This window comes from Centrocercus urophasianus, unplaced genomic scaffold (genome assembly GCF_019232065.1).
Source record: "Centrocercus urophasianus isolate 14NV4802_14NV808 unplaced genomic scaffold, USGS_Curo_1.0 seq_11, whole genome shotgun sequence".
NCBI classification, from domain to species: Eukaryota; Metazoa; Chordata; class Aves; order Galliformes; family Phasianidae; genus Centrocercus; species Centrocercus urophasianus.
The window spans coordinates 84,862,809-84,884,549 of record NW_024884253.1 but is presented as its reverse complement, the minus strand read 5'-3'; the positions used below and the strand labels follow the sequence as shown (position 1 = coordinate 84,884,549).

General features: G+C 43.4%; 3 protein-coding genes across 4 annotated transcripts in view; 2 read left to right on the top strand and 1 right to left on the bottom strand.

Annotated features, from left to right (window-relative positions):
- SIRT5 (sirtuin 5) lies at positions 1–6,721 on the top strand. 2 transcript variants are annotated; one of them, XM_042833548.1, is made up of 8 exons: positions 1–64; positions 1,908–2,041; positions 2,912–3,137; positions 4,305–4,392; positions 5,014–5,067; positions 5,897–6,020; positions 6,359–6,474; positions 6,612–6,721. In XM_042833548.1, the coding sequence occupies exons 2-8, from the start codon at positions 1,910–1,912 to the stop codon at positions 6,685–6,687; spliced, it is 816 nt and encodes a 271-aa protein (XP_042689482.1). In that variant the 5' UTR covers positions 1–64; positions 1,908–1,909; the 3' UTR covers positions 6,688–6,721. The 2 variants fall into 2 exon arrangements, with proteins under 2 accessions (XP_042689482.1, XP_042689472.1); XM_042833538.1 differs by lacking the exon at positions 1–64 and adding an exon at positions 100–249.
- A 172-nt stretch (positions 6,722–6,893) lies between these two features.
- On the top strand, positions 6,894–10,012 carry NOL7 (nucleolar protein 7). The gene is made up of 9 exons (XM_042833553.1): positions 6,894–7,065; positions 7,157–7,217; positions 7,295–7,353; positions 7,453–7,484; positions 7,866–7,950; positions 8,337–8,458; positions 8,534–8,611; positions 9,595–9,703; positions 9,799–10,012. Exons 1-8 carry the CDS (start codon positions 6,911–6,913, stop codon positions 9,666–9,668), a joined length of 666 nt encoding a protein of 221 aa, XP_042689487.1. The 5' UTR covers positions 6,894–6,910; the 3' UTR covers positions 9,669–9,703; positions 9,799–10,012.
- A 393-nt stretch (positions 10,013–10,405) lies between these two features.
- RANBP9 (RAN binding protein 9) overlaps positions 10,406–21,741 on the bottom strand; it is a 37,111-nt gene continuing 25,775 nt past the window's right edge. Inside the window, 9 exon segments of the mRNA XM_042833526.1 lie at positions 10,406–11,349; positions 11,724–11,835; positions 12,281–12,432; positions 14,104–14,225; positions 15,974–16,121; positions 17,682–17,872; positions 19,234–19,342; positions 20,655–20,767; positions 21,513–21,697. Coding sequence (XP_042689460.1) covers positions 11,219–11,349; positions 11,724–11,835; positions 12,281–12,432; positions 14,104–14,225; positions 15,974–16,121; positions 17,682–17,872; positions 19,234–19,342; positions 20,655–20,767; positions 21,513–21,697 — 1,263 coding nt within the window. The 3' untranslated portion in view covers positions 10,406–11,218.

The following is a 21,741-nucleotide window of genomic DNA, read 5'->3' as shown; positions in this document are numbered from 1 at the left end:
AGCCCGGCCCGGCGGCTCGGGGCCGCTCCCGGCTGAAATGAGCTCCGTCGGGGAGCTGCGAGCGGTGAGTTCCGTTCGCTCGGCGATCCGCTCGTTTCCCGTGTGTCTCCTCAGGACGAGGCGTCGAAGCGCCGCTGATGAGTCTCGCTCGGCGTGCCGCCCGGAGGCTGCTCGCCCAGGTGCACGGTGCCCCCAAAGCTGCTTCCAAGAAACTCAGCTTCTGCTGGGAAATGGCTCGGCCCAGTTCGAGTGAGATACGCGTTTGTTCGCTTTAGTCTGCCGGGCGGTGGTTAAGCTGGGTTGGAAACTCAGAGTAGTTCGTGGAATGGGCGCAATCCCCAGTGTTATTCAAAACGATTGGAAGAGCGAGCGTGACGCTGACTTGTCTCTTAGCTGTTAAAACGTATCTGCTGTGCCTCTTCACTGTGTGGTTCCGAAAGTAGCTGCTGTCGCTGTGGTTGCCTGCCGACGTGGTTTTAGTACTTACAATTTATGCAGATTATGCAGATAATTTACGCAGCTAGTTAGCTGCATTTCCTCTTCATGCTTCTGAGGAGCAATAACACTCATCCTGATTTGTTTGTGCAAGAATTATGGGGGACCTCAAGCATTTGTGGTAGTTTGGGAGCTGCATATTAAGTAAGATGAACCCTTATTTAGTCTAGCAGACATACATGCGTATATTTATTTTTAAGCCTGAAGATGTGCCTTAACTTGAAATAACCCCTGGCACCAGGGCACACTGGGGCCGACCTGCCGCAAAGCAGCTCTGCAGGAAAAGCCCTGAGCATTCTTCTGGTGGACAGCTGGGTAACCAGGAGCCAGGGATGGGCCCTCCTGCTGAAGAGGGCCAACGGCCCCCTGGGCTGCACCAGGCAGAGCGCTTCCAGCAGGCGGAGGGAGGCGGTTGTGGTCCTTCCCTCTGCCCAGCGCTGGTGATGCACACCTGGGGACTTGGGTTCAGCTTCGGGCTCCCCACCACAGGACCTGCTGGGGTGGGTCTGGTCACAGAAGTGATAAGGAGCTGGGAGTGATTGATGTATAAGGAGGGGCTGAGAGGGCTTGGGGCTGTGCAGCCTGCAGGAGAGGAGGCTCAAGGGTTTCTTATTAGTGTATATATGCCTCTGGTTTGGAGTGATAAATCACAGCTGCTCTTTTTTCAGAGGTGCCCAGCACCACGATGAGTCAGTGAGCACAAACTGGAGCACAGCAGATTTCCCCTCAACACCAAGCAGCAATTCTGTGCTGTGCAAGTGATGGGGTACTGGCACTTGCTGCCCAGGGGCTGTGGGATCTCCTCTTTGGAGATCTCCAAAAACTGCCTGGACGCAAGATTGGGCGCCCTTGAGTTTTCCCCTGCTTTGAGGAGCCTTAGACCTGATGTTCTCTAGAGGTCCCTTCTTACCTCTGCCATTCTGTGATTCTAAAATATGTTGCTTTAAAATTAATATCTGAGGTAAAGAGGTTCCTTTATAATCTCATTTTGATTCTTACAGGTAGGAAGCAACCTATTCCTGAATGGTGGTGGCATTGCTATCGTGGTGGCATCTAACTACGGTTTTAGTTTAAGGCATCTTGTCTTTAAAATATTGCATGTACCCATAGTTGAATATGTGTTGTCCTACTGGGTTTGCTCATACGTTATTTTTGAAAGTCTCCAAGAACTGCCCTTCAAATTCCAACGTACAGAAACAGGAGGGGAAAAAAAAAAAAAAGTATTTGTTTAAATTAAATTAAAATTAAAACAAATTAAAGTCATGGTGGGTGTATGTGGCAGTCAATTTTGGGTGCATGCAAATGCCCTTTCTGCCTACTGCAGCATAGTATGGAATCTTATGTAAAAATGCAACTGTTTGAGCAGTTCACCTTTCATCATGAAAGTGCTCATCTTTTCGTCCCACACTCAGACATGGCTGATTTCCGAGAAGTGTTTGCCAAAGCAAAGCATATCGCCATCATTACCGGAGCCGGTGTGAGCGCCGAGAGCGGCGTTCCTACCTTCAGAGGGGCCGGAGGTTTTTGGAGAAAGTGGCAAGCACAGGTATGTACCATGGCACTGCTGTGCTCTTCTGTCAGCCAGGGATGTGTGTGTGAGAGTTTTCTGTTGTTGGGTTGATCAGCTCCTTCAGAAAGCTGATGTGTATGCAGACAGCTCTGTCTTTCTGCTGTGCCGCTCTGCTGCCTGGTCACCCAACTGCTCGCTCCTCTTTGGACACCCTCACTGTGTTTGTATCTCCCGAGGCCTTTCCTGGTTTAAACTCTTAGGATAATGTTACAAAAATAATAAAGGACTGTTGCAAAGATAGAACCTGGTTTTCTTTTAATCCTGATTTCTGAGGTACAGTGGTGCAGTAGCGAGCAATAAAATACTGTAGTGCAGGTGCCTCGAGACTCTGGTACTGCACATTTCAAGGTCACCATCTGTAACTCTTACCCAAACACCGCAGCCCTGTCTGCTCTCTTTGTTTTTGTTGTTCTTGAGGATGGTGTATAAAGGTGACGTTAGGCTTTGGTTTTGACAGGGACTGTAATTTGGTTAGCATTACAGTTAAACTAAGTCACATAAGAAATTGCTAGCGAAGGGAAAATCCACCCACTGCTGAGTTTTATGGCTGCTCTGTAAATGAGTCCTGAATGGTAAAAATTGCGTGCATTGAAACATCTCATCTTCCTTTGTACTGCACTGAACTTCTACTGGTTACAAGCTATCTCTTCATTCCACAAGCTATTTTGAGTTGTCATCCTCATAAGAGATGGGCTACTGAGCTGTGTTCCTGTCAGCTGCATCTGGCTGTAATAATCTACTTCTGGTTATCCTGTTGTCAGACTGGCAGTGTGCTGTTGGCCCTCACCTGAAAAAGGGATTCTCCTGCACTTCCATCAGCAGAATGAAGCGTTGCATCTCTTTCAGGAGTTGGCCACTCCCGGGGCGTTTGCACGCAACCCTTCTCGCGTGTGGGAATTCTATCATTACCGCCGCGAGGTCATGCTGAGCAAACATCCCAACGCTGCACACATCGCCATTGCTGAGTGTGAAAAGCGACTGAGAAAGCAAGGCAGGAGCGTGGTGGTCATCACCCAGAATATCGATGAACTGCACAGGAAGGCGGGCACAAAGCACCTCCTGGAGATTCATGGTAAGGATCTGCTTCCCTGTCTGCTGCTGGACAGCAAAACTGGGGAGAGGAGAGAGCAGGACGATAGGCAGAACAAATGAAACTTGTCTTAAAAGCGATAATCACTCACAGGAGGTTATTTACAGTGTCACCCTGTTCCCTTTTGGAAGATGTTTTGGACACTTCATAGCCTCCTTTTATTTGTCATCTGGACAGCACGTAGTGGACAGCGCATAGGAGTTGGTTCTCCATTCCCACCTGCTCAGTTTTGCCACTTGAATGCGTGGAATTCAGGGTTTCAGCAGTGTGACAGCATCACACTGCTATTACCACAAACAAAAGGCATATGGGCAAGAGAGGTCTTTCCAGCCTGATGCTTTCCATTTGTCATGTCCTGGCCTTTCCTTCGTGGCCCCACCCACGGCAGCCCCTCAGTACAGGAGGAAAGAGGATCTAGAAACACGTGATGCTTCCACTTCTCTTCCGTGCTCTGTGGCACTTCTCTCCCATTCCCTATAGTTCATGGCATTCCCTCCTGCTCTCCAACAAGGTGCCAGAGGAGCGCTACACAGGGGCCACTAATTTGTGATCTTGACACAAGTTGTTTAGCAGTTGTGGATGCAGTGATAAAGCCGTGGGTATAGTTCCATTCTTCACAAAATCTAAACAATTTGAACTGTTGGGCGTCTCCACAGCGCATGGTATTAGCTCTGTGGAAGTGCAGAGATGTGCGTCTTGGGGTCGGGGAGCTTGCATAAAACAAAGCAGGGCTAACCACAAGCAGCAATGATCTCATTTGCTAATACTTTTAGTGACTTTTCCTCTGAAATAACTGCTATGAGGCTGTGTATTAATTATGTCATAAGGTAGAAGGTCGTAAAGCATAGCTCAGAGGCACAGCTGCTGCCGTTCTCTGTTGCCGTTTAGGTAAAGGTGCTTCTGGCTCTGCTTGTGCTGTGCTTTACTCTGACCCTGGCTGTGTTTGGTTGCTAAACAAGCATGTGGATGCACTCTGTAAATAACATCTCAACTGTAATGATGGCAGGTTTCAATACCCAATTTGTGTTCATGTAGCTGTCAACCCACAAGTCAAATAAAAGCTGTCTTTATAAACATAACCATTTGCTTGTACAGTCGTGCCCTAGAGCAATTACTTGATCCATAACGTTTCCTCTTTCTGCTTTTCAGGAAGCTTATTTAAAACTCGATGCACCAACTGTGGAAATGTGACTGCGAATTACAAGAGTCCGATCTGCCCGGCGTTGGCTGGGAAAGGGTAAATCCATCTCCTTGCAAACTCCCAATATGTTCTGCTCAGTCTGCTCTTCAGTAGGAAAGGAGCTGTTACAGGAGCACAGAGCAGTTCTAGCCAAGCACTTCATTTTTCTTTCATAATATTCAGGTCTTGGGTTCTCCTGTTCTGAATCTCATGAGCACCACGTTGCTCTTGTGCTTCAACTCATCAGTGAGACTCTCATTACAAGTCTTGAAATGCAGGAAAATCAGTTTTCAGGATTTCTTTTCAAGTTGCAGAAGAGCCCTTTGGCCTCATTCTAGTTATCTTTCTTTTTTTTTCCTTGCATTGTTGAAGGAAGAAAAAAAAAGGGGAGGACAGGCATGTGCTTACACTTAAAAGTTTTAATCCCAGATCTTTAGATAGCTTCGTAAATACTCATTGTGTCTTTGTTGGACTTTGACAAGCTAATTGCTGTTGCTTAGCTCTGGGATAATACTGTATAGAAGCCTGCCTGCCCTGTGTGTGCTAAGGGGGGGGGCTTTAGTAGAGTTGACTGAAGTTGCAAAGATTCTTGACTGGAGAAAATACAAAGTTTTTGGCCATCTGTAAAATGCACTTCATCTGTATGTTTGAATATGTATTTCAATTTTGTAAATTCAGGGCTCCAGATCCGGAAACAGAAGATGCCACAATTCCAGTTGAAGAACTTCCTCAGTACGTATCCACTTCTTTTTTTTTGCTGCTAGCTTTTTAGCATTTCATCTATCTCAATTCTTTCATGACTGTTCCTGTAGTTTTGGAAGGACACATACACATTCAATGGGAGTAGAACACCTGGGAACAGAGTTCATATCTAAACTTAGTGCTTGGGAGGCACCAGACAGTAGGAGTGTGTACAAGTTTATCACAGTGCTAAAGGAACTGCATGTTTGTGTACTTGAGCATCAAACTCAAAACATGCTACAGTTTGTGGATTTGGTAGTGAGCAGTAGAATTGCACTACGAAACTACTGCACAGTAAGCTGTTACTTTTCTACTGCTCTGCTTTTCTACTGGTGGTCAGCATGTGATACAGTGCTGGTGTGCAGCCATGGAGAAGTTTCCTGCAGGCTCTAAATAAGCCAGGGTGCTTTTTGTAGTGGCTAAAGCTTTAGCTTGGCTAGCTGCAGGTGCAAGGAGCTACTGCTTTTTTTTATCTTGTTCCTAAGGAAACGAGGCTGCTGGGGGGCTGCTGTGATGCTTCTGCCCAGGCCACTTTCTTCTTAAAAACCTGCTAGACTGTGTCTGTTGAAGTCAGTGAAAATCATAGCACATATCAAGTTCTTGGATGCGTTTCAGGAATTAAGACACAGCAGTTAAGATTCTGAATTGAATGACTGCTCAACAACCTGTGCTCAGGAGAGCAGGAGGAGCGCTGTGAATGTGAGCAGTGAAAGAAAGAAGGAAGCCGTGTCCAATCCTAAATGAGAGCTGCTGTGCCACTGTGCAGGTGGAGGTGTTCATGTCAGAAATACAACGTTGTCCCTCTGCAATTTCTCAATAGGTGCGAGGAAGATGGCTGTTACGGCCTTCTTCGTCCCCACGTTGTGTGGTTTGGTGAAGCCCTGGATCCAGATGTTCTCACAGAGGTGGAGAAGGAACTCGAACTATGCGACCTCTGCTTGGTGGTGAGGACGTTTGTGTTGCTTTGTGGGATGGCAGGTCGGCATCGTCACGAGCTGCTTCTGTGGGGTTATTTATTTACTTGCCATGTATGTTCTGCATCACTGACTGATACAATTGGATGTTTTGTCTTCTTTTCCTGTATTTTGTCGTTTATAACCACAAAAATGTAAACAAAAACAAAACAAAAATCCCAGAAATGCAAACAGGCTTCTTTAGATTGCAGCAGACAAAATTCTGATGCATGCCACCTCCCTCCACAGCGACACAAAACACAGCTCTGGATGTATTTTCCTTTCTGTCAGGTCTTTACCTGCTTTACCCTATGCTGCTGGCTTTGCAGGTGGGAACCTCCTCCGTGGTGTACCCTGCTGCCATGTTCGCCCCCCAGGTGTCCTCCAGAGGAGTGCCGGTGGCGGAATTCAACATGGAAGCCACTCCTGCTACAGACAGGTTCAGGTAAGGCCGCTCCGCAGTCTGACCCCTCCATCTTCACCGTCCTGTTCTGAGCGGTTGCGCTGCCTAGAGAAAAGCGAACCTCCCCCACCATTTCTTCCCCTTCTTCTCCCCGCCCTTCACACGGTCTCTCCTTCCAGGTTCCACTTCCAGGGCCCCTGCGGGACCACGCTGCCGCCTGCGCTGGCCCGGCACGAGTCCGAGATCATCGCCTGAAGCGGGGCGAGGCGGCGGGCCTTGATCGCGCCAATAAAGCCTGCAGCCGGCCGCTCCCGTGTCCGCGTCTGACTGCCAGGGCCGGGGGCGGTGGTCGCGAACAGCTGGGCGATTAGGGGGCGAGGCCGGAAGTCGGCGGAGCGTTTCCGGAAGTTGGCGGGCGGGTTCCAGAAGTTAGCGGAGCGCTTCCGGGTCGCGCTGAGGCCGGTTGAGGAGCGTGGCCATGGTGCGGCGGCAGGAAGAGGCGGCGGTCCCCGCGGGCCCGGCCGCCGCGCCGCTCTCGTCCGAGGATGACGAGGCTCCCGAGGAGCTGTCGTTCGGCACGGCGAGAGCGGAGGCCGAGGCCGAGAGGAAGCTGGTGGGGGAGGCGGCTCGGAGGTACGGCGTCCCCTCTCCCCTTTCCGCTCCCCCTCTCACCCGGCGCTGCGCTCACGACGGCTCCCGCCCCCTTCCTCCTCCCCCCCCGCAGGCACCGGGAGCTGCTGAAGGAGAAGCGGCGGCGGCGGCAGGAGCTGTTCACGGAGCAGAAGGTACCGCAGTCGCCCCGCAGCCCTCCGCGAGCCCGGCAGAGGCCGGGCCCCGCGCCCTCACCGCCGTTTCTCCGTAGAGAAGGAAGCTGCTGCCCGAGGCCCTGCTGCAGGAGCTGGCCGCCGCGCCGCTTGCTCGGTAAGGATGGAAGGCAGGGGGCCACCGGTGGCTTTTTGGGGGCCCTTGGCTGTGCAAAGCCGGGCTGTGGCTGCAACGTGCTTTTCCCTTCCCTCGCAGAGCAGAAGAGCCGAGCCCCGCGGCTGCACCAGGTACTCGGAAGGCTCCATTTCCATAGCTCAGTTAGCAGAGAATACAGGTGGGACGGTACCCCCCCATTTCCAGCAGTGCACGGCTGTTCTATTGCACTCATTTTTTTGTCCTGTGTTGAATCCCATCGATTTGGGACTGATGGCAAGGAACAGCAAAACACTGTTACTTTTTGGAGGGCTCCCCTGAGACTTAAGCTCTCCTCTTCAACAGCCCTCCCTGGAGAGCAGCACTGCTAGTTTTTACCAATCAGAGCAGCTGGAAAGTGCCTTTTGGACTTAAAGATGGATGCTCGTTCACAGCTTGTGTTGCTTCATTTCTGTTCCTCTTACAGTTCTAGATTGTGTTTTTGGGATATTTTTCTTCTGTTGAATTTTCCTTAGATAAACACCCTGAAGGGGGGTCTGCAAAACAGAGTGAAGACCGCATCCCAGGACAGGTCAAGAAAGGCAAAGCAGGAGGCACCAGGTACAGCAGGAGCAGATGTGGGGCATCAGTTCAGTGCTGCAGCGCTGTTTCCTCCAGCCTGAGGTTGAGGGAGGCAGCCTGCAGCTGGATCTCCAGGATCTGTTTTTCACTTGATGCTAGCCCTGCTCTTGCTCTAATTGAAACAAGTGTGTGTGACTTAAGTCTTCTTCACTGTGCTTCTGCCCTCATCACAATGATTTTGTATGGGAAAGTAGCACTAGTCTCATCTAAGAGTTTATGACTCCCACTATAAGCTTGCTGAAGCAAGCTGCTTCAGCTCTTTGCTGATCATCAAACCAGTACTGACAGCTCAAGTATCAAAATATTAACAAGCACACACTGTGTTGTGTTCTGTACCTTTGCCATGGATTTGCATTTCTAACTAGGTCAAAAGGAAACTATATTGCTGTGCACTTGAAAGATGAGAACTTAACAGGCCTCCACCAACAAACAGCAAAAGACTTCATACACAGTCAGCTCTACGGCCCCGGCACCAACCGCACAAGTGGTAGGCAGTTTTCCTTAGATCTGCATCTGGATTTGTCTGTATTAATCTTCATAATTAATATTCATCTCATTACAGCAAATGAATTTTTTTCCATTGCAAACAAGAAAGACTCAGTTAAAAAAGCTGCAGTTCAGTTTGTGGACAAATCTTGGGGTAAGTAAAAGAGGAAAAAAAATGCAGTTGCCGCTACTCCATGCTTATATGCCTAAATTAGTGTTTAATTTTAGGGTTCTTTTTTCATTTTTAATGCTTTTTTGTATGTTACAGGGCTTTAGTTTGTATTTTACTCAGGGGAAGAACATGTAGCAAGGGAGCAGAGCAGGGTGCATAGTGAATACTTGCTCGGGAGAATATGGAATGACTTGTTAGCTCATTTTTTATACAGTTACAAACAGTATCTTGGTCCAGAGCTGTGTTCACTGCCTAAACTAAACATTATAAGGCTTATGGCCTGAGCTGCCAAAGTCACTTCTGATCTTTGTAAGATCTTAAAGCAGAGGGAAGTTGTACCTTTGCTCTGTTAAAAAGTGATGTTAAAAAATGAACAAAAACAGACTTAACATCAGTTCTAGCCCTACGCTGCCGCTCAGCCACAGAATGATTCTGTGTGGATCATAGGTCTGGTATCCCATTGTAGTGATAGGACAAGGGAGAATGGCTTTAAACTAAGAAAAGATGAAGTTTAGACTAAATAATTATTTGCTCGCTGTGGTGAGGCACTGGCACAGGCTGCTCAAACCTGTGGCTGCCCATCTCTGGACATGTTCAAGGCCAGGTTGGATGGGATCCTGGGCAGCCTGAGCTCGTGGATGGAAACCTTGCCCCCTTCCAAACTAGCTTGATTCTATGGTCAAGAAAGATTAGATATCAATTTGCTTTTTCCACTTGTGCTTTAAAAGTGAAAGCACTACTGCACCCCATCCTGCAGGAGGCTGGCCAGTGGCACCAGCATGTGCCAGTGGAAGCCTTCTGTTCTCTATGAAACATGACTAAGAGGAAGTTATCAGCTTTCCCTTTTGTGCTTCTGCCCAAGCTTGAAATGCTGCAGTAATGGAATGAATTGCTGCTAGTCACACAGCTGAGCTAAGAACGTGCTTATAGGCTTACTGGTTTTGTTTTGTTTTGTTTTGTTTAAGGGCTAGAAAAAAAGCAAAGAGCAACAAAGTTCACAAAATACTGGGTGGCAAGAAAGGTGACAAGTACACTTTGAAGACAGCTTTTTCAGAAGATGCAATCAGTGGACATGTACTGAGAGTTAATTTCTCCTCACTTACACGTAACAGGTGAACAGGTGCCATATACCCTCCACCCCCTTCTCCATCATTACTCCTCTCTTTCAGCTTCAGGCAATGGACAGTTTCACAAAGCAGTCCTGGTTGCCCTCTGCATTCTTACCTCCCCTGGCAGAAGTTGTTAGGGAAGCTGACACACTGCTGGTCACAGTCATGATGGCATATCCTCCAGGGGCTCTGAAGGGGCTCATCTCACAGAGCTGGACTTTATTCCATGAGGCAGCTCAACTGCAAAGAATAAAGATGAATGATTTCATACTTACTCTTGTGGATGCTGTGCTTCCTAAAACCATCTATTATTCCTGCCTTTTCAGTACCCACATCACTTGGGAGAGGCTGTAGGCTAGTATTAGAGTCCTTACATCACTTCACACAGCAGGGCCGCTTCTAGCCAGGCTTGATTACTTTCGAGGAATGTAATTTATTCTTTCTTTTCCCCCTACCTTCAGGGAGTGTTCAACTTGCTGCCTTGACTTAGCAGTGCTAGCTCATGGTAAGAACACACCCTTTAATTTTCAGCAGCTCTGACAAGGGAGTTGGTATCGTAGGGTCCAGCAGTGAAGCACCGTTCTAGGATAAAACTAGAACAAAGAAAATGTAGCATACAAGCCCATGCTACCACGTATGTAGAAGTAAGTTTTTAATGACTGGTTAATTATGGTATCACTACATTTTATTGCAATATAGTACTATTTAAGCACTTTTAAAAATGCAAGGTGTACAAAGATTAAATTAAGACTGTAAATTGACTAAATATTTGGTTTTTATATAAATAGGTCATAACCACACTGTGTTGACATGTAATACTGTTATAATACAACAGTTAAACTGGTGAGTCTACACAACAGAAGCTGTCTGTAGTTAAACAAGGAAACAAAGTTGAAAAGACCATGTTAAAACAAAAACTACTAAGATCAACAGGTTGGGATTGTAAGTAGCAACAAACATATTCACTCAGCTCCTGAGTAATTCAAGTTTTACAGTACACATTAAAAAATATCATTTCTTCCCATCAACACTATATCCAAACCATCAGGTGTATATGCATTTTGCAAATTACATTGATTGAACTATGTAACAATGGGGGTGGCCGTTGGCAAGTCATCCTGCTTGACACATACATCACCCACGTGCTGATACGTCCACGTTTCTGCTCTTCTGTCCCACCACAAGGCAGCAGGATTTTTGGTTTGTTTTAGACAATCGTTGAGAGGATTTGTATTTGTCAATTTGGATGTCTGACATTATCGGTGATATTTTCCACTCTTAGTTGTCTAAGAGGTTTAAAGATGGAAATTCTCTAACACTAAGTTAGAAATCGTTTGCATCATGCTGTAAACTAGGAAGCAACATAAAGCGACAGACTTGTCCTTAGTACATAATTAAAATTCCAAATTCCAGTCAGCAGAGCTGGTCTACTTTCCATAGTGAATACACCACACCATTTCACAGATCTTCAAATGCATAGCTAGTGTAGGTAGTCTTCCACTGTGGCAAAAGCACAGGATCCAATTCCCGATCGAGCCATCAATCCCAGACACTGTGATGCTTGTCCCATTGCCAGGGCAAGCGGTGGTTGCTTTGGCAGATTGTGAGTCTCTGGAAGATTAACAGCAGCAGTTAAAACATCTCACTTGGTTTCACTGTTTTCTTGTACTAGAAAACTCAAAATCCACATACTTCCTTCCAAAGCTTACTCTCATGGCAAAACAGAGCAGGAACAACACAGGCACACTTTAAAATTCTCTGCAGAGCTCTATTACTGAGCAAGCCACTTTTGCTTTGAACTAATAAAAACGAGTAAGCAGTGCATCTACACACCCCCAAAACTCCCTTCTGCTCACAGGGCATTCAATAGCAGTAAGCTTTGTTCATCACTCAGCCACCTCAAAGCTAGACCCAGCAAACAGCGTACAGTGAGCAGCGGTGTGCTACCCTGCTTCCCTGAAAGTGCAGAACCCACCAAGCCTTACCTAGTATTGCACTATTGAGTACAGAGCACACAGGTTCTCTCTGAATTGGGTCAAGCTGATTTCCAACAGGGCTGCTCCACGGATCTGAATACGCAAGTAAACTGAACGCATCCTGCAGGAAGATTATTACATCACAGCTGCATTACACCAGTGAAAACCTGCACCTTTTCTTAACACATTTTGACTCGTGACTCGGAGCAGTCTCAAAACACAGCCAACTGCCTGCACACAGAGCATGTTTCTGGCCTCTACCAATTCTTGCTAGAAATAGTACCTATGATTCCAGTGTCCAAGCATGGTTAGAAGTGAGATAAGGGGACACACTAAATTCATCTCTGCTTTTAACTGTTTTACAATATGAAGTTGTTTTCTCCATGAATGTGCTACTTGAACAAGACAGGAGATGGTACCACACCACAGTTGACTGGAATACACTCAGACCAAAAGAAACCACAGTGAAATCACAGAAGTTTAAGCAAAACGTTGTTATGCAGCATGCTGTGAGAAGTGGGCAATGCAGTTGTCCACCTTAGCAGCAATTCCAAGACAAAGCATACCTTGAGCATTTTCTTATTTGCTGTGTTTTTGCCACATTCTCTTCTTAGTTGTTCACTCATCGCTTGCAATTCTCTTCCAAAATGGATCATTCTTTCAATAGCTGCTTGGCTCCCACCACACAGTTGACGCCTTAACTGACTTGAATCTACTTCTGCAAAAACGATATCGTCATCATCACCACCACCAGAGCGAAAATTAAAACCTATGGATCTGGGGAATGCACTGATTTCACTTTAATCATCTGCCTTCTCAGGAGGGAAGCATGGAGGGCCACAAATCCCAGCACAGTGCACGCCTATGCTGCTGTTAAACAGGTCCTTAACGTTAACTTAAGGGGATTCAGCCAGCTGCAAAGGCTGCCTGCCTGTGCTCTTAATGTTGCAGTGGTTTATTTTAACTTCCTAGATTACCAACTGAGTTGTACCCTAAAATTTTATAAGAACACCAATTAAAAAAAAAACAAAAAAACAACCATGCATTTCTAGCTATCTTATTAACTCTTCAGCACTGCACTCAGAAAGATATGCCAGATCCTGAACCACTAAATCGGAGTGAAAAACACACAAGCACTGCACAACAGAACCAAAACTTCCCAGAAATCCTCCAATGGCTTTAATGCTACTGTTATGAATGTACACAGTCCTTGCAGAACATACTGGCTTTCAGGCTTATTTTGTCATCAAGTGGAATGCTACAACTGCCTTCTTTGCTATTTTGTACAGTATTCCAAAACACTACTTAGTTTTAAGCACGTACTAATGCAATTTTTTTAGTAGCAAAACACCCTTTAGCTTCTGTGAAAGCGTTGCCTTTCTTAAATTTACAGCCACACATTCCAGCTAAAGAATTCATCCTTTCCTTGCTATACTTCATCAAGTTTTTAAACCAGATCTTGATGTACAGATCACAAAGCCATTCATCCTTCCCATCTCAGCATTGCTATGTAGTGATATATCTTCCACCACAATTTCAAACACTGTTTTAAAAATAAAATCAACAGTACACTTTTTTCCTCAGAAGAGTGTCAGCTCTGGTAAGATCTGCCTATTTTGTATGTCACACACAGCACTAAAGAGAATATGTAAATGCTTCAAAAAGCTGCAGCAAACTTCTCAAACTGCACGATTTCTATTTGCTTTTGAACAGTTATGCAGTATCCACCAGCAAAGCTGCATGGTCAGCAACTGCACTTGCCCTTGGAACCGTGGAGCTTTTGTAGGTATCTGTTAGCAATACTGCATTTCAGAAGTTTACCAGTGATGTCCTGAGCTTCATACTTCACGTGGATCACGTATTAATTGGTATCTGTGTAAATTGATTGCTTGAGAATACAGTTCTGCAAGAGCACAAGTGGCTGGGCTGGTCTCTTCTGTTTCTCAAGATGCAAATGGCAGTAATAACCACAGCCAGACTGTAGCCTGTGTGCTTTCTGCACTACTGGACAGGGACAGTGTGTGCCATAACTGCCAGAGTAAATGGCATCTTTTTAAGCTGTGCTGTCAGAGGGCACTTAAATGTTACATTTGCCAGCAACAACAACAGGCATGACAATATAAAGCAGGCTAAAGAACATCTTCTCAAGAGTATTTCCTTAGAAACCAATACTAGTTGGCCTATCCACAAGTCACCCCTTCCCCCTGCTCCCACACTGCCAACAGACTGGCTACAGTTATGAGATGTACACATCATAGCAGAACAACAACAACAACAGAAATTAAGGTTTCAGCTAATATCCTTAATTTTCAAGTTGGGAAGCATTGCAAGTAAAAACATAACCTTGTTGCCATCACTTAATAAAAATGTAAGAAATATCACTGCAGACCCATTTCTGTGTCACATTCTTCCATTTCGTGATCATGTTTAGAACTACCATTTAGGAAGCCATTGGATGAAGTCTCAGCAACCCCATTGGAGTAGTGATCTGTTTCCATGTCTACATCATTGCTGAAATGAGAGTAAGAAACACAAGTTTTATTCATACTTAAATGCTTTGGGTTAAGCCCTCTGCAGTTTCAGCACAACACCTCACAGATGCTCATCCTGCCTGAGGAAATACTGCTTTTATGTATTACCAAGGTGGACCACAGGTTTTTTCCATAGCAACCAGAAATACCAGAGCAGCAGCAGGAAATACTAAGGCTCTCCCAGCATTAGCATTCAGGAAAACACCACTTTCAGATTGAAAACACAAGATGTGTCCACCAGTATTCAGGTGTCAGTATTGTAACACTTTCTGAAGGGACAGCAAGACGACCTTACCTTGCTTATGTATCTGAACATAGAAAGAGGCAGAGAATATGCACTGAAGAAACATCTTAGTTCTGCTTCCCCCCGTCCCCTTCTTTTTCAAAGCACAGCTAAGTAAATACAACACTCTCAAAATAGGCCTGACATTTAGGTAAATTATATTCACAAAAAAGCCTCAATCTCCCATTTACTCTCAGTGGAATTTCAGGGAAAAGGAAGAAAAGCCCAGAGCAATTACCAAGAACACCAAGACACTGAAAGAGTCAGAGGTAAATTCAACTCTGCAACACGTTTTGCTCACAGCAGTCACAAAGACATTTTTAGGTGCCATGGTTGCCATGGTGGCTCTGGAGACTGACCTTTCCTGATAGTACAAGCTTTGGAATAGAATAGGGTATAACTATTTTGTCACAATCTAAAACCTTTCACAGGACCAAAAAGATTTAGAGCTTTAAAAGCTTGCTGCCAATAGAACCAAAACACATTCAGCTTCCTCCGAAGATGATCGAAAGATCTCCTTAGCTGGGCAACTCTACAATAAAGGAACTGTCTTCGTCCTGTGAGAAATTTCAACACTGAACTCTGCCAAGTTGTTCTGCAGGGTGATTGCTGACACAAATGCAAACTGGGAAAATTGTTACTCTTACTTTCTGCTACTGTCATCGCAATCTAACAGTGCTATGTTTTTGTTGTCACATACATCTGAGTATCTCAGTTGATGCTTTGGGGAATGCATTTTGGACAACGCAACAAAGTACTTATGGATTTCAAACTGAATCAAGTTATGCTGCATTTGTGTTAGTCTACAAAGCTCAGTATTTATGCCCAGATTCATGCATCGTTTTCGCTCTTTCTACAGGTGACAGCAATGGAAGGTAGGCAAACAATTCCTGTTATGTGTGCAATGGAAGAGTATCCATGTTCCAGATGTACCTCAATTGTGTTCGGCCAGTAGATAATGCACAAAGTGAAAGTATGCAGACAACTTTTTATTGCCTACACCATTTCCTATCCCATTCGATCAATACAGGGGAACATTCTTAGGAGTAGGGTGTATTTAGCTACTACCTTCCAAACAAGAGCTCTTAAACTAATGTCAGTGGTATAAATTAAAATTACAAGCGAGCTATGTAATCTTCCCTAAACAATTTCTAAATTGACCATAAATAGCTGTCAGCAAGATAATTTATTTTTCTTCATTGCATTTCTTTAACTGAACAGGAAAAAAACAACCAGACTCTTGAGCTGGAGAAGTTAAAACCAGAGCAGACTCGAGCAATCACAAACAGAAGCAGTTTTTTCTCCCTTCCCTCCAATGCCCTCCAATAAATCCTGTAACTGTTCTTGAAAGAAAAAAGAATTCCACTGAGAACTCTTCTCTGTAATAAAAACAATGTAGACAGCACAAGTGTTAATTTATATTGGAAGTATCCAAGTTCACTCACCTGGAATAGCTGTTAACCTGCTGAGATCTTGATACATTTATGTTGTTAAGCTCTGGTACATTCAAGCTGGTGGCTGTATGCTTACTGTGACAGTAAGATTGATGCCCTTTATTTGATATTACTCCATTACTGCAACTACTTTCAAACCCTGAAAGAAAGTTTTTATAGTTGTAATTAATTACAAAGAACTTTGTAGATACCAATTTACAAGTGAAACAAAAATAGCTTATTGCTCCCAGTCACAAAATACTACATTTGTCAAACAAATAATCCTAAAAAGGCAGCTTCCAGGCTTCAAGTATTTGTACCATTAAGGTTTCTACACTGCAGAAATGAAAACATTAAGAAATACTAGCACACAGATGGGAAGATCTTTTCAGTTGCACATAGACATGAGTAAGACATAAAACTGAATCAACACAATCATTTATAAACATTTCTGAAAGAAGCAAGAACGTTTAGGCCACTATAATAATTAAGAATGAAAACAGACGTGTATCATTCTAATTCTTTTATCACATAATTATCTTCAGAAACACACAGTAAAATTCAGTATTGAAATGTTTTCCATGCTGCTACATAAACACAACCCTGCTGCTTTCCTATATAATTATTTTAATTGCTAATACTGTGCTTTGCTAAATAAAATTATACCATGCTGTGAAATTATGACATCTGGCTAAAACTTCTTCTGACCCCTCTAAAACATAATCAATAAACTGCCATTGGAAGCAAACATGTAATTGGCAGTCCTATCAAGCACAAATGTAGGAGCTCCCAAATATCATCTAACACAGAAACAGGTCATAGGAAGGATTCATTATTTAAAAAAATAAAAACAAAAAACCCCAATCACCTCCTCCCCCCACCCCACTGCCACTTTCTGCTATTCAGCAAATCCCAAATCTCAGTGTTCGCAACACCATTTTACCTGCCTGCTCATTAAGTAGTGCCTCTGCTTTCAAAATAAGCAAGTTAGAGGTGCTTTCTACAATACACCACGAGAACCCGAGGAAACAACAGCAGCTCTGAGCATAACAAGACTAAAACGCCTGAAGCAGCAGCTGGTATCCTGGATGCCACGGGGCCAGTTCAGATTTAAGGAAGAAACAGAACTGAAAATTGACAGCCTTCACACGCTACCAAAGCAGAACTGGCTTCAGAGATGGCATGCTCAAGTGCCATTTTAACATGTCCCATCCCTGTGCAGGGATCTCTTCATTGGCATGGGGCAGCCCTGACCATCTTCATCTCCCACTGAAGCTTTGCCACCACTACAGGTGTTTTCAGAACAGTCTCAGCTGTGCAGACTGCAATGTGGCTGCCAGCAGTTTGTTTGTTTGTTTAACCTAGCTTGGCCAGCCAGCTCCTAATATTTCCTACTATTCCATGAACAACACAGACCACCTACTGGATTTCAGGCACCTTGCCTAAACCATGGATTAGCATCAAAATGACAACAGAAATTTAATGTCAAAACTCCATACCTCACAGAAGCAATGATTTCTTAAGATTTTATTTCATAAATACAGTTCCTGTAGTGACTGGGAATAACAGACTTTGACTGTTCAATCTCTACTTCAGTGCAAAAAGCCTCAGCCCCAACAAAAACAGTCTATCCACAGGTTCAATGCTCGTGACTTCTCCCAGTACTCAAAGCCATAGAAGAAAGCTTTACAGATTTGCTATATCCTCCACATCAACTTACCAGAAAAGTGTGTGCTGCTCCCTTTGCCTGTTGCCAAATTGTGAATATTCATTCCATGGCTGGGGCTCATGCTAGGGCTACTAAAAGACCGTGGGCTAACAGGGTAACTATCCTGAGATTTTGGACTGTGGCCTCCCAAACACCGCACTTCGCTGTCTGTACCATTCACCATCTCTATGAACTGGCGCACCCTAAACAAAAGACAAAGAAGTTAAGCTCGTAAAACAATTCAGATACTTCAATTTACCAATGATATCAGTGATTTTAGTGTTAAATGCACTTTAAAACAGTCTGACTCAACAAAATGCTGGATGTCACTAATCCAATCATCAGCAAACAAAGTATTCGGCCAAAATAGGAAACTATGAAGTTTATGAGGGAGAAGAACAGGAACGTTATCTTTGAGGATAAACTCTGGCAATAAGTCCTCAAAGTTTAGAGCACTAAGATGTATCTTTTGTTTTGTTTTATTGGCAGGGGCAAGCGTATTTCTTCAGAAGGATACATAATTCTGTTGTCATGCCTGTTATTTCTCTCAAAGATAATACAAACACACTTTGACTGCCTGGAACAGTAAGGATTAAATGATAACTTCTTTAACATGAAACATTTACACCGGAAAACAGTTTAGTAAGCAAACTCACATACAAACCTTCCTTTTAGAGGTGGTTACTCTTTGTCAATTTTAAGTAAGGAGATTTTACTATGGATTTTGATGAAGCTTAGAGCTACTGCTTAATGTTTTAGGCTTAGGTAATCTTAATGGAGCAGGCAAAATTTAGCAAGACAGATTGAGAAAAAGGTAACATACAGTTGATGTTAGAGTGAGGCCTTTCATCAAATCACATTCTGTGATAAGTCTGCAGTACTATCACACGAATTCTGTTCAGCACTCGAGTGCGACAGACTTCAAACATTTCAAGTAAATTAACTGAGTGTAAAAATTCCAGTGCTTTGTTTTTATATAAGAAGCAGATTTTTCCCCACATTCTAATGTCGTGACATGATAAGCAATTTTGGAGGTTCAGCACAGCTGGCAAGTAGAAATGCCAGAATGAAGGTGAATATTGCATGCCCACGAAGCTACGAGGACTCTTGGGGATTAGTGAATTTTCACTGTCCAGAGAGGTTTGCAGTTCAGTGACAAGGAGTGCAACAGCTCATCTTAAAGAGGTGTTTAATGTCAGTCAGCCATTTGGAGGAACAGACCAACTCATGCCACCAGACTCTTAACCTTCTTGTATGTGACACTATCAGTTACATTTTAAGTTTTACTTGACACTGAATCCGATTAAAATTCATTTTTAAAAGTACAGAAACTTAGTTCTAGAGGACAAGTCTACAGCAAGACGTGAACTATGCTGCAAAACAAGACCTTGATGACAAAACCTAGTTTAACACGTAGCAAATAAATATAGCATAGAGAAAAAAAACTACACATTTTCTAAAAAATGCTGCTTAACTTTAAGTTTCTGTGAAAACTTTAATTGTCTTTTCTCAGAAGGTAATTGTGTCATCTATAAACACACATCTGTATAATTTGAAGACTCACTTTAATGCAAATAAGAGATTAGGATTTCTTTCTAGTAAACTTGGATACAACTGTTGTGTTGTTTCAATGGCTTCTCCCATTCTTCCTGCTAAAACCAATTTCTGAATTCCTGTTCACCAAAAAACAAATAAGAGATTAGGATTTTTTTCTAGTAAACTTGGATACAGCTGTTACGTTGTTTCAATGGGTTCTCCATTCATCCTGCCAAAATCAGTTTCTGAATTTCTGTTCACCAAAAACAACAGTTAAAACGACAGCTAATGGATTAATACACGTAAATTAGTTATTACAAGACACTGCAACCATTCATCAACAGGGCTGTTCATTAGAAAGGAAAAAAAGCTTAAAGAAAAATCATGCTTCCTTAAAAAGTTCAATAGGCAGAGTGAAGAGTCAGACTCTACCTACAGCTATCTAAACAAGTACTAAGTAAATACTTTTATGGTCAGTGTGTAACTGTTCTGAACAAGGACTGCTCATTTAGAGCTAGACTAAGATTGGAGACATCATATTTCTCAGTTTCATACCCTTGTATACAAGCACATACCAAACTACCATCCCCCAAGAATGTCCAAATTACTTCCCACACTCCCAATGGTTCCATTTCAGCCAAAAAAATTAGTGTCTCTCACCTGCAACACACGCTTAAAACCAGGTTACAGATAACTAAATCTTTCCACAGCAGACTTGGCAGCTTTAGTTAATGCTTCTGCTGCTGTAACCTGGCACAAGCCTCCAACAGCCTCACAGCTCTAACCACCAACTGAGAAATTGATCCTAATGAAAAACAACCCAACAGACAAGCTATTCTTCCACCAAAGCAGTTTCCCCATGTGCTGTGTCATGCAGTCACACAAATGCTTGTGTTCATACAGCAGGGATCAAAATGAATGGGGGAAGGCACTGTTTTCATCAGGCTGCCAAACAGCACAGCCAGAGCAAGTGAGAAGCTATTAATTCCCCTTCTCCTCTCTCCCTTAACTGTAAACTGGAAAAAAAAATTGACATTTGCTTTAACTCAAAGCACTTTCTAAACTCTAACCTTTATCACTGAGAGAAAAGTTTAAATTTTTATCAACAGCTTTATATTCCTGTTTGTGAGAGATAGGGGTCAGTCACAAGCACTAGTTTACAGACATTACACACGTTTGTTTAAGACACATCACAATTTTCCATTCAAGAGAAGGACAACAGGTAATTTACCACATCCTGCTACATCAAACAAGCTCCAGGAGTATTAGTGCAGTTCATCTTAGCCAGCTGTTCATATATGCACAGCTTTACAGGAAAGTAAAGAACTGTACTATGAAACAGTGCTGAAAGAATATTCTACAACAATCTTTAAGAGAAAGATCTATGCAGTATCCATTTAAGGGAGAAGGGAAAAGAAAAAGAAGATGTAATGTGCTTTCCAGCCTTACTTTGTCTATTTTTAATGGAAGCTAATTCTTCTAGCACAGTCTGGTCTGTGGACCTGGCGAATGCCTCTGCTGTTGCACAGTATCCATGGTGAACTAAGTAAGATGACACCATTCTAAAAATAAACAAAAATAAAACCCAGAAACATTTATTAACTAGATGTGCAACCGAGAACTCCTTGAATGTAAAACTTCTGTTTCTAGAAAAAAAATAGTGACCGAATCAAAGACTTCTACTTGAAGTTCAGAAACTTCTGTCCAAGTCAGACTAAAGTAATTCAGTTAAGATTCAGTATCATCTCCAAACACAGTAGTAAGCCAGCAAAAATAAGTACATTACAATGACTTTTAATTAAATTGTGATCCAAAGTTTGACCAATCATAATACAGTCTGCGACTCGAGCTTCTTTATTACTCATGACACAGACTGAAGTGATTCAGTTTGCATTTTCACCAGGAAATTAATGCAAAGCCAAAGCCACCATTTTTGCACTTCACACACAGAGGAGCCACAAGCTACACTGGCATGCCAAAGGCTAAGGAACATTTCCAGTTGCTCAAGTATTATAGCTGACCATTGTGCTTGTGGCAATTTTTCCAAAACACACCAACCCAAACTGGATAGGTCAAATCAGAAGATTTACACTTATTACAAATTCTTGTTTAAGTAATGACAGAGAAAACTCCCTCGAAAAGCATCTGCTTAATTCATGTGCTTAATTCACATGTATTCACATATAATTCACATATATATTCACAGGTTTTTGAATAAGACATCAGCATGGCATCCTAAAGACCTCTGAAATCATCAGATTAACTTTTTTTTTTTTTTTTTAAAGTGAACAATATTCAAAGTCTTACTTCTGAATCATTGTTTGCCATTCTCCTTCCCGATCTCCTATTGGAAATCTGTCAATCTGTGCTTGAATTTTGGTTCTCCATTCTCGCATATAGTCTTCAATATCAAATACGAATGGGTGTTGTCCAAAATTAGCATCCACAACTTCTCCTGGTGTCTGCAGTCCTACCGTAGGGTACAAGTTTGGCTGCAAGAAAGTTTTTAATTAGTTTTCTCCTCTTATACCTAATG

What these genes read in the sequence shown, in the direction of transcription:
- SIRT5 (XM_042833538.1), top strand. Translation starts at nt 138, where the DNA reads ATGAGTCTCGCTCGGCGTGCCGCCCGGAGGCTGCTCGCCCAGGTGCAC. An exon ending in GCACCTCCTGGAGATTCATG is followed by an intron (nt 3,138 to 4,304) that starts GTAAGGATCTGC and finishes TCTGCTTTTCAG; the next exon opens with GAAGCTTATTTAAAACTCGA. An exon ending in TATGCGACCTCTGCTTGGTG is followed by an intron (nt 6,021 to 6,358) that starts GTGAGGACGTTT and finishes CTGGCTTTGCAG; the next exon opens with GTGGGAACCTCCTCCGTGGT.
- NOL7 (XM_042833553.1), top strand. Translation starts at nt 6,911, where the DNA reads ATGGTGCGGCGGCAGGAAGAGGCGGCGGTCCCCGCGGGCCCGGCCGCC. An exon ending in GCCGCCGCGCCGCTTGCTCG is followed by an intron (nt 7,354 to 7,452) that starts GTAAGGATGGAA and finishes CTTCCCTCGCAG; the next exon opens with AGCAGAAGAGCCGAGCCCCG. An exon ending in GGCAAAGCAGGAGGCACCAG is followed by an intron (nt 7,951 to 8,336) that starts GTACAGCAGGAG and finishes ATTTCTAACTAG; the next exon opens with GTCAAAAGGAAACTATATTG.